Below are 12939 nucleotides of genomic sequence, written 5' to 3'. Positions count from 1 at the left end.
TCCAGTGACATTATCATTGTTATTATGGTAAAAGAATTTTATTTATTTATTTATTATGTGTGTTTTGCCCTAAGTAGTTCTATCATTTATTGTGATGTGCTTGTGGTGATATGGTTCCAATGTGTGCTTGTTGGTATTTGGCTAATGGTGCACTTGTTTTTGATTGTGGGAAGTGTGCCTGTCTCTCATCTCAATGTTACTAATATTCAAATATATTTACTCCCAGGTACCCTGAGGCCAGAGCAATTCAGAGAAAGATCATCTTCCACGCTGGGCCAACAAACAGTGGAAAAACACATCACGCCATTCAGAGATTCTTAGCAGCTAACTCTGGAGTCTATTGTGGTCCTTTGAAACTGCTTGCACATGAAATCTATCAAAAGAGCAATGATGCTGTCAGTATGTTTGAAGAATTCTACATTGAAACTGTTTGCTGTACAGTTAGGGTTCTGTGATTCTAAATGGATTGGATTGAGGAATGATTAAACATTCTGTAGTCAATGTAGGTACCTTCAATTTATAGTTCAGACAGTATTCCATCATATTTCTAATATATTAGTGGGCAGGTTTTGAAGAGTTGGAAGGTGAGTTACTCGTCACAAAATTCCAAGCTTTCTGGCCTGCTCTTGTTGCTACTGTATTTGTAATAGTGTAGGTTAGATGGGCTTGAGATCGGTATGACAGGTCGGGACAACATTGAGGGCCGAAGGGCCTGTTCTGGCTGTAATGTTCTATGTCTATTTATACAGCTGCTGATGTTAAGTTTCAGTATAATGATAATAGGGGATTCAGTGATTGTAATGCCATTCAGTGTGATGTCCTAGTATTGAGATGATTGAACTTGCATAGCCACAACCACCTTCCTTTGTGCCAGGTATGACCTACTTTTGCTGTAACTATTTTTTCTGCTCCAAGATCTGTGTGTAGAAGCAGATGTATCAACAAGCTGATTGGCGTGCACAGGACTCCTGAGCAGATGTGTGGCCAAGCAGCTTAGAAGCAATGTTGGGTATGACTCCAACTGGTGAGGTTTTCCTGATTCCCACTGACCCATTACTAGGGCCTATTAAAACCATGCTCTGTCAAATGTTGCCTATGATGTTAAGGGCAATCGTACGCTCCTCTTCTCTGACGTTCAGCTGTTTTGTTCATGTTTTGATGAAGGTTTTAATGAGGGCAGGAGCAGAGTGGCCTTGGTGGAAGCTAAACTGAACCTCAGTGAGCAGCTTACTGCTGTGCAGCTGACGTTTAATAGAACTGTCAACATCGCTTCACATGAGAGTAAACTGGGGTGGTAATTACCCAGGTTGGATTTATCCTGCTTTTTGTGCACAGGACACATCTGGACAATCTCCTGCATTATTGTTAGATGCCAGTGCTGTAATTGTAAAATGACAGCTTGGGTAGAGTGTGGCTAATTCTAGAGCACATGACCTCAATGTTGTTGCTTGAGTATTGTCAGGGCCCATACCTTCGTAGTATTCTGTGCTGTCAGCTCTTTCTTAATATTACTTGGAATGAGTCATATTGGCTGAAAATTGGTACCTGTGATGCTGGGGACCTTTTAGGGATGCTAGGATGGATCATCCACTCAGCACTTCTGGCTTGCCAAGTTATGTGAATAATAATAAAAAATATAAAAATATAGTATACGAATATAACTCTGAATTTAAAAATGAGACTGCATACTGGTCAGCTTACTGTGCTAGGTGTTTCTCTGATGTTTATTTAGACATTTTTTCATTCCTAACTTTGTTCAAGGCTGGTGAATTTCCTGAGTGCTTTCTCTAACTCTCTGCCTATTATCTTGTTTAAATGATTTGTTTTAGCCCATCTCATCCAGTGCCTCAATAACCTGAAGAGTCATTACTCAATATGTAGAGGAGACCACTTTCAGGAGTGGTCTAAAATGTTTGAATTTTCCTTTTTTCTTAAACTAGAATTTCCAGTATCTGTTAGAATGAATGAACATTAACGCCATATGGGATTGACCAAGTAGATGATCTGATGCTGTTTGTTCAGGTAGCTGGTGTGAATTACCACAACATCTGGTAGTTCACAGTCCACTGTGTCCCTGACTCGGGAAGTGAGCAGCTAACGTTCCTGTTCTGCATCCAGTGCATCCTTACTGTGGAACTGCTTGAAGTCAACATCACAATGAGCTGTGAAATCCTGGTAGTGCTGTCTCTGTCACATACTGTGTTATCAGTGGCCACTTGGACATTGTACAGTCTTTGAACTACAAGCTGTTTTCTTTGCAGCAATAGGCAGAATATTGAAAGGTGGCAGAGACTGGAGAAATGAGTTGTTTGAAAAAGAATAGTCTAGCTCCACTATAGTCTTGAAAACTTTGCCCTTTTTGCATATGCCAGTTCAGTAAACTGGGTATCATCTGGGATGTGCCAAAGTCCAAAGATGTGCAGGTTAGGTGGATTGGCCATGCTAATTTTCCCATAGTGTCCAGGGATGTGCAACCTAGATGGACTAGCCATCATAAATGCAGGATTACAGGGTCAGAGTGGAGGGGTTGATCTGGTTCACATGCTCTTCGGGAGAATCCCTGTGGAGTTGATGGGCTGAATAGCCTGCTTCCACATTGTAGGGATTCCATGATTCTATTGGAAGAGTAGAGTGGCTCAATTTTTAGATATGCAACATACCTTTACAAGATATTTGATTATTTTTGCTTTGTTCATTTGTAGGGGGTGCCATGTGACTTGGTGACTGGAGAAGAGCGAAGCTTTGTGGATCCAGATGGGAGGCAGTCAACCCATGTCGCTTGTACTATTGAAATGTGCAGTGTAACAACACCATGTATGTGCACACCTGTTCCTGCTTTCTCTGTTATTTGCATTTGTATAATGCTTTTTGTAACATTAATGCCTCAAATTATATCACAGTCAATGAAGCACTTTCGAAATTTGTACAGTAGCCTCCGTGCGCACAGCAAGATCACAGTAATAACAGTGAGACGGCAATCAGAAAATCTGTTTTAGAACTAGAGAGGGTCAGTACAGACAGGCTATCTGGGAGTATTCACTTGTCTGCTTCAACGTAATATTTCCTCAATAGTGAAATAAAAGCAAAATATTGCTAATACTGGAAATCAGAAATGAAATCAAAAATTCTGGAAATACTCAGCTGCTCTGGCACCATCCAGTGAGAAAGAAATAAAATTAACTCTTCATTTCAAAAATGACTGTTGAAAAGTTAGATGGCAAGTGAGGGCATGGATGGAATTAGACTAGATGGACCATGTGATTTTGGAGCATCCCATGAGCCTGATAGTCAGCTTAGTCAGGTAAGAGAATGTGGTCAATGAGAAAGTATAGTTTTAACGTAGGATAAAAACAAGAAACTATGAATGCTAGAGGTCTGAAGTAAAAATAGTGCTGGAAAAACCTAACATTTATGGTAAGAGAAACAGAGTTAACATTTGAAGTTCAATATATACTCCCTCTTCCATTCTAACTTGAAATGAAGCTCTGTATCTCTCTGTCCATAGATGCTGCCAGACCTGGGTTTCTGTCACACTTTTATGTAGAAATATAAGACGTGGGAGGTGGAATGGACCATTGTGGCCCTTCAGGCCTGCTGCATCATTCAAGAAGACCTCAGTTGATCTGTTTGTGGTCTCAACTTCACTTTCCTGTCTGCATCCCATTAGTCTTTGACTCATATATCAGAAATGTATCTAACTCAGTCTTGAATAAAGGCCTAACCTCCACTTGCTTCTGTGGGAAAAAAATCCACTCACTAACAACTGTGCGAGAAAAAATAATTCTCTCATTGCTGTCTTGAAAAATAAAAGAGAAACCTTATTTTTAAACGGTGTCCCCTAGTTTCTGGTCTTCCCCACTGGAGAAAGCGTCCTTATCCAGTTCCCTCAAGCTTTGATATTTTTCAGTGAAAGCAACTCCCATTTCTCTAAACTTTAATGCAAATAGATCTAACCTGTTCGTAGATAACAAAGTTTGGAGCTGGATGAACACAGCAGGCCAAGTAGCATCTTAGGAGCTTTTGTGCTCCTAAGGTGCTGCTTGGCCTGCTGTGTTCATCCAGGTCCAAACTTTGTTATCTCGGATTGTGCAGCATCTGCAGTTCCCATTATCTCTGGTACAATTTTAACCTGTTCATAGGTTTAGTCTTACATCAAAGGAATGAGTCAAATGGAACTTCATTGAACTGCTTCAAAAGCAGTTACATTACCTTCTAAATAAGGAGACCAAAATGTACACATTACTCCAGATATTCCATTGCCTTGTACAGCTGTGGTAAAACTTACCAACTTTAATATTCATTTTCCTTGGAATAAATGCTTTCCTAATTTGCTCTCTTAATCACTTGCTGTACTTGCATGCTAACTCTGTGATTCGTGAATCATTAAATTCCTCTTTACTGTTGAATCCTGTATTCTCTCTTTATTTAAACAGAATCACCCACCTGACTGAGTTCTTTGAGAAGGTGACCGAAAAGATGGATGAGGGTAAAGCAGTTGATGTGGTGTATATGGATTTCAGTAAAGCCTTTGATAAGGCTCCCCACAGTAGTCTATTGCAGTAAATACGGAGGCTTGGGATTGAGAGTGATTTAGCGGTTTGGATCAGAAATTGGCTACTGTAAGAAGACAGAGGGCGGTGGTTGATGGGAAATATTCATCCTGGAGTTCAGTTACTAGTGGTGTACTGCAAGGATCTGCTTTGGGCCACTGCTGTTTATCATTTTTATAAATGACCTGGATGAGGGCATAGAAAGATGCATTAATAAATTTGTGGATGACACTAAAGTCAGTGGAGTTGTGGGTAGTGCGGAAGGATGTTGCAGGTTGCAGAGGGACATAGATTAGCTGCAGAGCTGGGCTGAGAGGTGGCAAATGGAGTTTAAGGTGTAAGGTGAAGTGTAAGGTGATACACTTTGGAAGGAGTAACAGAAATACAGAGTACTGGGCTAATGGTAAGATTCTTGGTAATCTGGATCAGCAGAGAAATCTCGGTGTCCATGTGCATAGATCCCTGAAAGTTGACACCCAGGTTGATAGGGTTCTTAAGAAGGCTGTTAGGTTTTATCAGTAGAGGGATTGAGTTTCGGATCCATGAGTTCATGTTGCAGCTGCACAAAACTCTGGTGTGGCCGCACTTGGAGTATTGCATACAGTTCTGGTCGCCGCATTATAGGAAGGATGTGGAAGCATTGGAAAGGGTGCAGAGGAGATTTACCAGGATGTTGTCTGGTATGGATGGAGGGAAGGTCTTATGAGGAACGGCTGAAGGACTTGAGGCTGTTTTCGTTAGAGTGAAGAAGGTTAACAGGTGACTTAATAAAGACATACAAGATGATCAGATGATTAGATAGGACAGTGAGAGCCTTTTTCCTCGGATGGTGATGGCTAGCATGATGGAGCATAGCTTTAAATTGAGGGGTGATAAATATAGGACAGATGTTAGAGGTAGGTTCTTTACTCAGAGAGTAGTAAGGGCATGGAATGCCCTGCCTGCAACAGTAGTAGACTTGCCAACTTTAAGGGCATTTAAATGGTCATTGGATAAACATGTGGATGATAATGGAATAGTGCAGGTTAGATGGGCTCCAGATTGGTTTCATAGGTCAGGGCAACATTGAGGGCCAAAGGGCCTGTACTGCGCTGTTATGTTCTATGTGTTATTCTAACAAAAATTGAAGCGTTTGCCCTTCATAGAATCCCTACAGTGTGGAAACAGGACATTGGGCCCAACAAGTCCACACTGACACTTGCAGCATCCCATCCAGAGCCATTCCCCTATAACCCACCTAATCTACACATCCCTGAACTGTACAGGAAATATAACTTGGCCAGTCCACCAAATCTGTACATGTTTGGACTGTGAGAGGAAACCGGACCACCTGGAGGAAACCCATGCAGACACGGGGAGAATGTGCAAACTCCACGTAGACAGTCGCATGAGGGTGGAATCGAATCCAGGTCCCTGGTGCTGTGGGGCAGCAGGGCTAACCACCGTACCGCCCTTGTTGTATTCCACTTCCCAATTCTTTGCCCACTCTCTTAATTTGTCCACATCCTCGCGACCTCCTGTTTACAACTTATTTTCCAACTTATCGTGGTGACCTCACCCGTCTCTCCCCCTTGTGGGAAAGTAGATGTTTTAGAACTCTCTTCCCTAAGAATCTGTGAAAGTTGGGTCATTAACTCTATTCAAGGTTGAGTTAGAGTTTTGATAGACAAGACAGTTGAAGCTAATGGGCAACATGGAGATGAGACCACAGCCAGATCAGCCTTGATCTTAATGAATGGTGGAGCAGGCTAAGTAGCCTATTCAGTATCCTAAGTCCTACATTCTTATTCGGATGGGAGCTGTTGGTCATTGATGCCTGTGCAATGGACATTAGGGATGGGTGGGAATTTACATTGTGCTCAATATTTTGCAGATGAAATTGCCGTAATTGATGAAATCCAGATGATCAAAGACCCTTCCAGAGGCTGGGCCTGGACCAGGGCACTGTTGGGTAAGAATATCAGTTTATAATTCAAGTGCACTTCATCTGGTTTTACTACAGAAGTCTATCAAATAACTCAGCCTGACCTCTGTGTGATGGAGTGGATTGGATTCTGCCCTTTGAAACCAGGGCCAGTATTTTTTGCTGGCCAGACTGTCGTTATGCCAGTGTACTGCAGAGATAAGTGTGGGACCTTGTGGAATCCCCATCCAAAGCAATTCAAGGAAATTGCTTAGGTAATTGCACCAGTTTGATGATCACTGCTTTTCATGTTGGTGAGATTCATTCATATGGTGTCAATAGACACAGGCTAATGATCAGAATCCTAGGTGCAGAGACTGTGCAGAGGGAACTTCATTCTGCATGTAAACTGTGTTGTACCTGTCCTGACTGTTTGATGTGAATACTGCCGAGGGAGCTTTTATTTGTACCAATCAGCCCTTGGAGTGTTGATGGGAATAGTAGTAGGAATGTTACTCTGCAGTTAATCCCACATTGTACCTTCACTGAGGGACTTTTTATGTATTATTTCAATGTACCTGTGCTTTCACTACAGGACTTTGTGCAGAAGAAATCCATATCTGTGGTGAAGCTGCGGCTATTAACTTGGTGATGGAGTTGATGTTTGACACAGGAGAAGAGGTTGAGGTGTGTGTACTATCTCTGGGGCAGGGAGAAAATGTGGTTTTGGCTTTAAAAACACTGGGAGTCTAGATGTTGAAAACATTGAAACTGAATACTTGTTAAATATGTAGCACTGCTTCCAAACCTAGTTGTTGATAACAACTTCCTGAAGGAAGAAGATATGCCTGGAGCAGCACCAGCATACATTCAACTGAGATATCAGCCTGATGCAGATGTAACACAGGCCTATGATGTCAAACAGCAAAATCAACATCTGATAGATAGCTAAACATTCTTTTAACCAACAAGTCAAATCTAAGTCTGCAGCTCTACCGCATCCAACCATAAATGGCTGTTGGCAATTTAACAATTTACTGAAAGAGCTGGCTTCACAAATATTCCCATCCCCAATGATGGAGGACATTAATGCAAAAGATAAGTTTTGAAGTATTTAGATCCATTTTCAGTCAGTATTAATGAGTAAATGATCAATCTCATTTTCTTTGTTAGGTCCCTAGCAGATGCCAGTCTTTGGTTCATTTGTTTAGCACTCCACATAATGTCAAGAAATGCATGAATGGATAGTGCAAAGTCCCTGGCTCTTGACAATTTTACTTTAATAGTATTGAAGAGTTGTGCTGCAAAATGCGCCGTACCTCTAGACAAGCTGTTCCAGTACAGGTACAAAATCAGCATCTACCTGACAATGTGGAAAATTGCCCAGTTTATGTTCTGTACACAAAAAAAAGAGGATAAATGTAACTTAGTTACTCAGCAGTAACCTGCTCATCAGTTTAGTATCCAGTAGGCCTATTTACCTGAGACAGCAAGAATTACAGATGCTGGAATCAGAGATAACAAAGCGTGGAGCTGAGGATCACAGCAGGCCAGGCAGCATCAGAGGACCAGGAAAGCTAATATTTCGGGATGGGGCCCTTCATCAGAAATGGGGAGGCTGACCAGAGCTCAGAAATAAATAGAGGGAGGTGGGATAGGGCTGGGGAAGGTAGATGGGATGGTGATAGGTGTATGCAGGTAGGGAGTGGCAGGGATTGGTCAGTGAGGTTGGAGAGAAGATGGACAGGTTGTGTCAAGTCAGGGAGGCGGGCATGAGAGGGAAGGTTGGTCATGGGATGAGGCTGAGGGTGGGGAGATTTTGAAACCGGTAAAATCCACATTTAAGCCATCGGGTTGTAGGCTCCCAAGATGGAATATGGGGTGTTGCTCCTCCAGTTTCTGGGTGGCGTCATTGTGACACTGGAGGAGGCCCAAGATGGACATATCACCCAGGGAATGGGAGTTAAAATGTTTTGTGGCTGGAAGGTGGTGGTGTTTGTCATATACAGAGCACAGTTGCTGTACAAAATAGTCTCCGAGTCTCCATGTCTCCACTTGGTCTCTCCGATGTAGAGGAGGCCACATCGGGTACAGTAGACCAAGTTGACGGATGTGCAGGTGAACTCATATCTGATGTCAAAGGTTTGTTTTTTTGCCTTGATTGGAGGGGTTGGGGGAGGGGGAGGTGTAGGGTCAGATGTAGCACTTCCTGCGGTTTCAGGAGTAGGTGCCGGGGATGGTGGGCTTTAGTGGGGAGTGTGAAGCGGACGAGGGAGTCGCAGAGAGAGCAATCCTTATGAAAGGCAGATAGGGGTGGGGTGGGAAGTATCTCTTTGGTTGTGGTGTCTAGACTTTAACACAGCCTTGGGTCAAATTGCAGCAAAGATCTGGCCTCCAGAGATGATGAGAATGTGATGGCCTTGACATCAAAGTAACACTTGACCAAATACAGAATCAAACAGGTCGAGGAAATTGAACTCCTTGGAAATTAGGGGAAAGTTCTTCACGAGTATAGAGGGAAGTGGTTATGGTTGTTTGAGGTTAATCAGCTCTGTAACAAAACATCAGTGAAGAAATTCTTCAGGCTAGTGTCCCAGATCAACCATCTTCAGTTCCTTCACTAATCCATTGTAGGGTTGGGATATTTGCAGATGATAGCTCAGTGTTCAATTCTGTTTGCCACACCTTGAAGCAGTCTATGCCTGCTTGCTGTATGATTGGGTAACATCAAAGTTTGTGCTAACAAGTGGCAAATAACATTTAATGCCACACAAGTGCCAAGCAATGACCATCTTCAGCAAGAGAGAATCTAGATGTCGTTCCTTGACATTCACTGGCCTGACCATCACCAAATCACCCCACTATCAACATTCTGGGGGTTACCATTGAAGAGAAACTGAATTGATACAACTGATATAAATATTGTATCTGAACCGATCAGATGTTGAGAATACTGTGCAAGTAGGATGCCACCTGTCTCTGCAAAGCCTGTCTATGAGATGCAAGTCAGAATAATTTCCTCCTAACACATTTACAACACTCAAGTAGTTTGACGCTATGCAGGGCTAGGTAGCATTTTTGATCAGAATCACTGGACTGCTGTATCGCAACATCTCTATTCCGATCATCATTGTGAAAAGGTGCACTGATGTCCTCCATTTCAGTTGCATCACAGTATCAACCTCATTCTGCTGTTGTAGTCTGGCCTTTAGGAAGTGCTCTGCAGCGATCTCCATATTTTTAAACTGGTACCATAACCAAACATTGGAAGACTTTGAGTCTGATCACTTAACAATAACATTTTGATATTGTTGCAATGTGTTGTAAGTTCATACCAGAATAATACATGGTAAGACACGTGACATAATTCTCTCATCCTTATAACATTTACTGTAGTGACTTTGCCTGTTTTTCTGTTTGTGAGTTGGGTGTTGTTGTGGCTGAAATTTGGTGTTGTCTGCACCTTGTAAAAGACGAAATTTTCCCAGATGAGTGATTGCTTTCTATTGAATAGGTTGAAAACTATGAGCGGCTAACTCCCATGACTGTTCTGGACACTGCACTGGAGTCACTGGATAACCTGCGTCCTGGTGACTGTATTGTGTGCTTCGGTAAAAGTGACATCTATTCACTGAGTCGACAAATTGAGGCTCGCGGACTGGAATGTGCAGTGATTTATGGCAGTCTTCCACCTGGTAAATAACTTCTCAATGTTTTGTAATGTAATCAAATAAAGTAATTTGTAGTAAGTTTGAATACTAAATAACAGCCAGCATTAGCCTGTCCTGTGAAGCCATTTATCCATGTCCAGTGACTTGGCCCAGGAACACAACTTAGGCTTTTGCGAACTCACTCTTAGCCAGGTTTATCACCTAGCCCGCATCCTGAAGTTGATCCAACAACTCCAGTAGATGCTCCAAATGTTCCTTCCACATGTGGTAAAGAAAATCACCAGATTGTCAATGTACATCACAATTGGGTAATCCTGAAATGACTTTATTGGTTAGTGTTTAAAATGTGGCCAGCGCATGTTTTATGCCAAATGGCATGACTTCAAACTGGTGCAGTCCATTCGGCCAAAATTTACTTCAGTCTTTTGGATGAAGGTACCTGTCAGTGTTCTTGAAGTAAGTCCAACTTTGAAATGTAACTTGTTTGTCCCACCTTCTCAATACAGTCTTCCAAACGCAGAATAAGATATGAATCAGATTTTGTAACTGCACTGACTTGGTGATAGTCCATACATAGTCATTGGGTACCGTCTTGTTTTGGTACCATAACTATGGGTGAGCTCCATTTGCTGCAACTCACTTTGATTATATTTTCTTCAAGCATGCGTTCAATCTCTTTTTGAACATCTTCCAATTTTACATGCCTGTAAGAATGTTGCTTAATTGGAATTAAATTTCCTATTTCTACATCATGCATAATCAAATTAGTACTACCCAGGTTATTCCCACATATCTCTCCATTTGATTGTAGTAACTCTCTCGGGCCATATTGGTTTTGCCCTGGAAGGTAACTCAATAATTTCTCCCAATTTTTTAGAACTTCTCATTGTTCAGTGTACATTGAGGAAGGTTCAATTTACAATCTTGTGAACTCAGTTCTTCACTCTGTGTTGTAACCAGTAACACATTCTCCTTTTGCTTTCCTTCCCTATCAAAATACCTTTTCAGCATATTCACAGCGCACAATCTGTGATTTCTTTCTATTTGGTGTTCTTTTCAAATAGTTCAACTCACTCAATTTCCTTTTGATTTGATATGGCACACTAAACCTTGCCTTTAAAGGTTCGCTTGACGACTGGTGGTAACACTAACACTATCTCTACTAGCAAAATTACAAATTTTTGATTTCATGTCTGCTTCTTGTTTTATCACATGCTGTGCTGCTTTCAAATACTGTCAGGCCAATTCACCCCCTTTACTTAATCTTTCCCTAAAATTTGACACCACAGAAAAACGTGTGGTCTCTGAACTCTGACTCACCAATTTTTTCTTAATTAATATCAGTAATTCTCTCACCTCATGTCTAAAAAACTAATTCAAAAAGACTGAATTTAGTTGAATCATCAGATGATCCCTAACGCAAAAATGTACAAATGTAATTCCTTTATCCAAGTCCTCTGGATTGTCTTGACTATAAGCCCTAAACGTGGTCTTCAGAGTTTGATGTTTTAATATTCCCTGCCCAATTGATTTGTTTGTTTTTTATTAATTTCTAAGCTATTCATATTCCCTGGAATAATTCTGATGTAAAATTTGATCCTTGCTCCAATTGTATCTCTGTGAGTAGTCCGTGTCTAGAAAAAGAAATTGAGTAACTCTTCTACAATCCTTTCTTCTATGATACTGCATAATTGAATGGCCTGTGGAAATCTAGCAGACGTATCCATTGTGGTCATTAAATACTGATTCCTGCTTTTTGTCTTAGGGAGGGGTACTGTGCAATCAAATAAGTCTGTTGAACAAAGTTCCTCATGCAGGAAAGGCTATTTATGGTGTTGGTTTTATCATTACCAGAGGTCTTCGAATTATCTGACATTTGTGACATGTCTGGCAAAATTTAACGACAACCTTATGCAGTTCAGGCCAATAAAAATGTTTTTGTATTTTGGCTTGAATTATCCTTACTCCCCAAATGACCACCTAATTCATGTGCTACGTGCAATACCACATTTCTGTAACCTACCAGTAACACAAATTGATGAGCTACTGCCCATTTCTCATCCGCCTGAATATGTGATGGTCTCCATTTGCGCATTAGAATAACTTGGCATTCATTACAAATGTCATTACCGCAATTTTAAAACATTGAAATGTAGGAAATACAACATTCCAGTCAGCGCAGCAGACTCCCATAATAGCAAAAGTCATGGCGATGTACAGCATGGAAAAAGGCCCTTCGGCCAGTTGTGTCCACGCTGGTCAAAAACAAGAACCTTACTATTCTAATCCCATTTTCCAGCACTTATCTTTTATGCTTTGCAAGTGCACATCTAAATACTTCTTAAATTTTATGAAGATTTCTGTCTCCATACCGACACAGGCAGTGAGTTCTAGATTCCCACAACCTCTAAGTGGAAAAACATTCCCTCCCATCTCCTCTAAACCTTTTGCCTCTTTCTTTAAGTCTATGTCCCCTTCCATCAAGGGCAAAAGTTTTTTTTAACCAGTTTACTCCATTTATACCCTTCATTATTTGAAACATCTCAATCATATCCCCCCCCCCCCCTCAATCTCCTTTTCACTAAAGAAAACTGCCCCAGTCTGTCCAGTCTCTGTAGCTAAAACTGTCCAGTCCAGGTAACATCCTGATAAATCTCTCTACCCTGCCCAGTGCAGTCTTTTCCTTTCTATAATGTGGATTACAGAACTGCACACTAGCTGTGGCCTAACCAATGTCTTATACAGTTCCAACAAAACCTCTCTGTTCTTAAAATCCATGCCTCGGATGATAAAGGCTAATATGCCACATGCCCTC

At 41.4% G+C, this 12939-nt stretch overlaps 1 protein-coding gene across 1 annotated transcript in view; it reads left to right on the top strand.

Annotated features, from left to right (window-relative positions):
* The window catches only part of supv3l1 (SUV3-like helicase), a 59935-nt gene that overhangs the window by 20371 nt on the left and 26625 nt on the right, over positions 1-12939 (top strand). Inside the window, exons 5-9 of the mRNA XM_048551226.2 lie at positions 227-395; positions 2703-2814; positions 6424-6501; positions 7049-7140; positions 9968-10148. Of these exons, the coding sequence (XP_048407183.2) occupies positions 227-395; positions 2703-2814; positions 6424-6501; positions 7049-7140; positions 9968-10148 (632 nt within the window). The remainder of the gene's footprint in view (positions 1-226; positions 396-2702; positions 2815-6423; positions 6502-7048; positions 7141-9967; positions 10149-12939) is intronic.

The sequence above is a fragment of the Stegostoma tigrinum genome, chromosome 20 (assembly GCF_030684315.1).
Source record: "Stegostoma tigrinum isolate sSteTig4 chromosome 20, sSteTig4.hap1, whole genome shotgun sequence".
In the NCBI taxonomy this organism is placed as follows: domain Eukaryota; kingdom Metazoa; phylum Chordata; class Chondrichthyes; order Orectolobiformes; family Stegostomatidae; genus Stegostoma; species Stegostoma tigrinum.
Note: the sequence above shows the minus strand (reverse complement) of the source record. Positions and strands in the feature narration are given on the sequence as shown.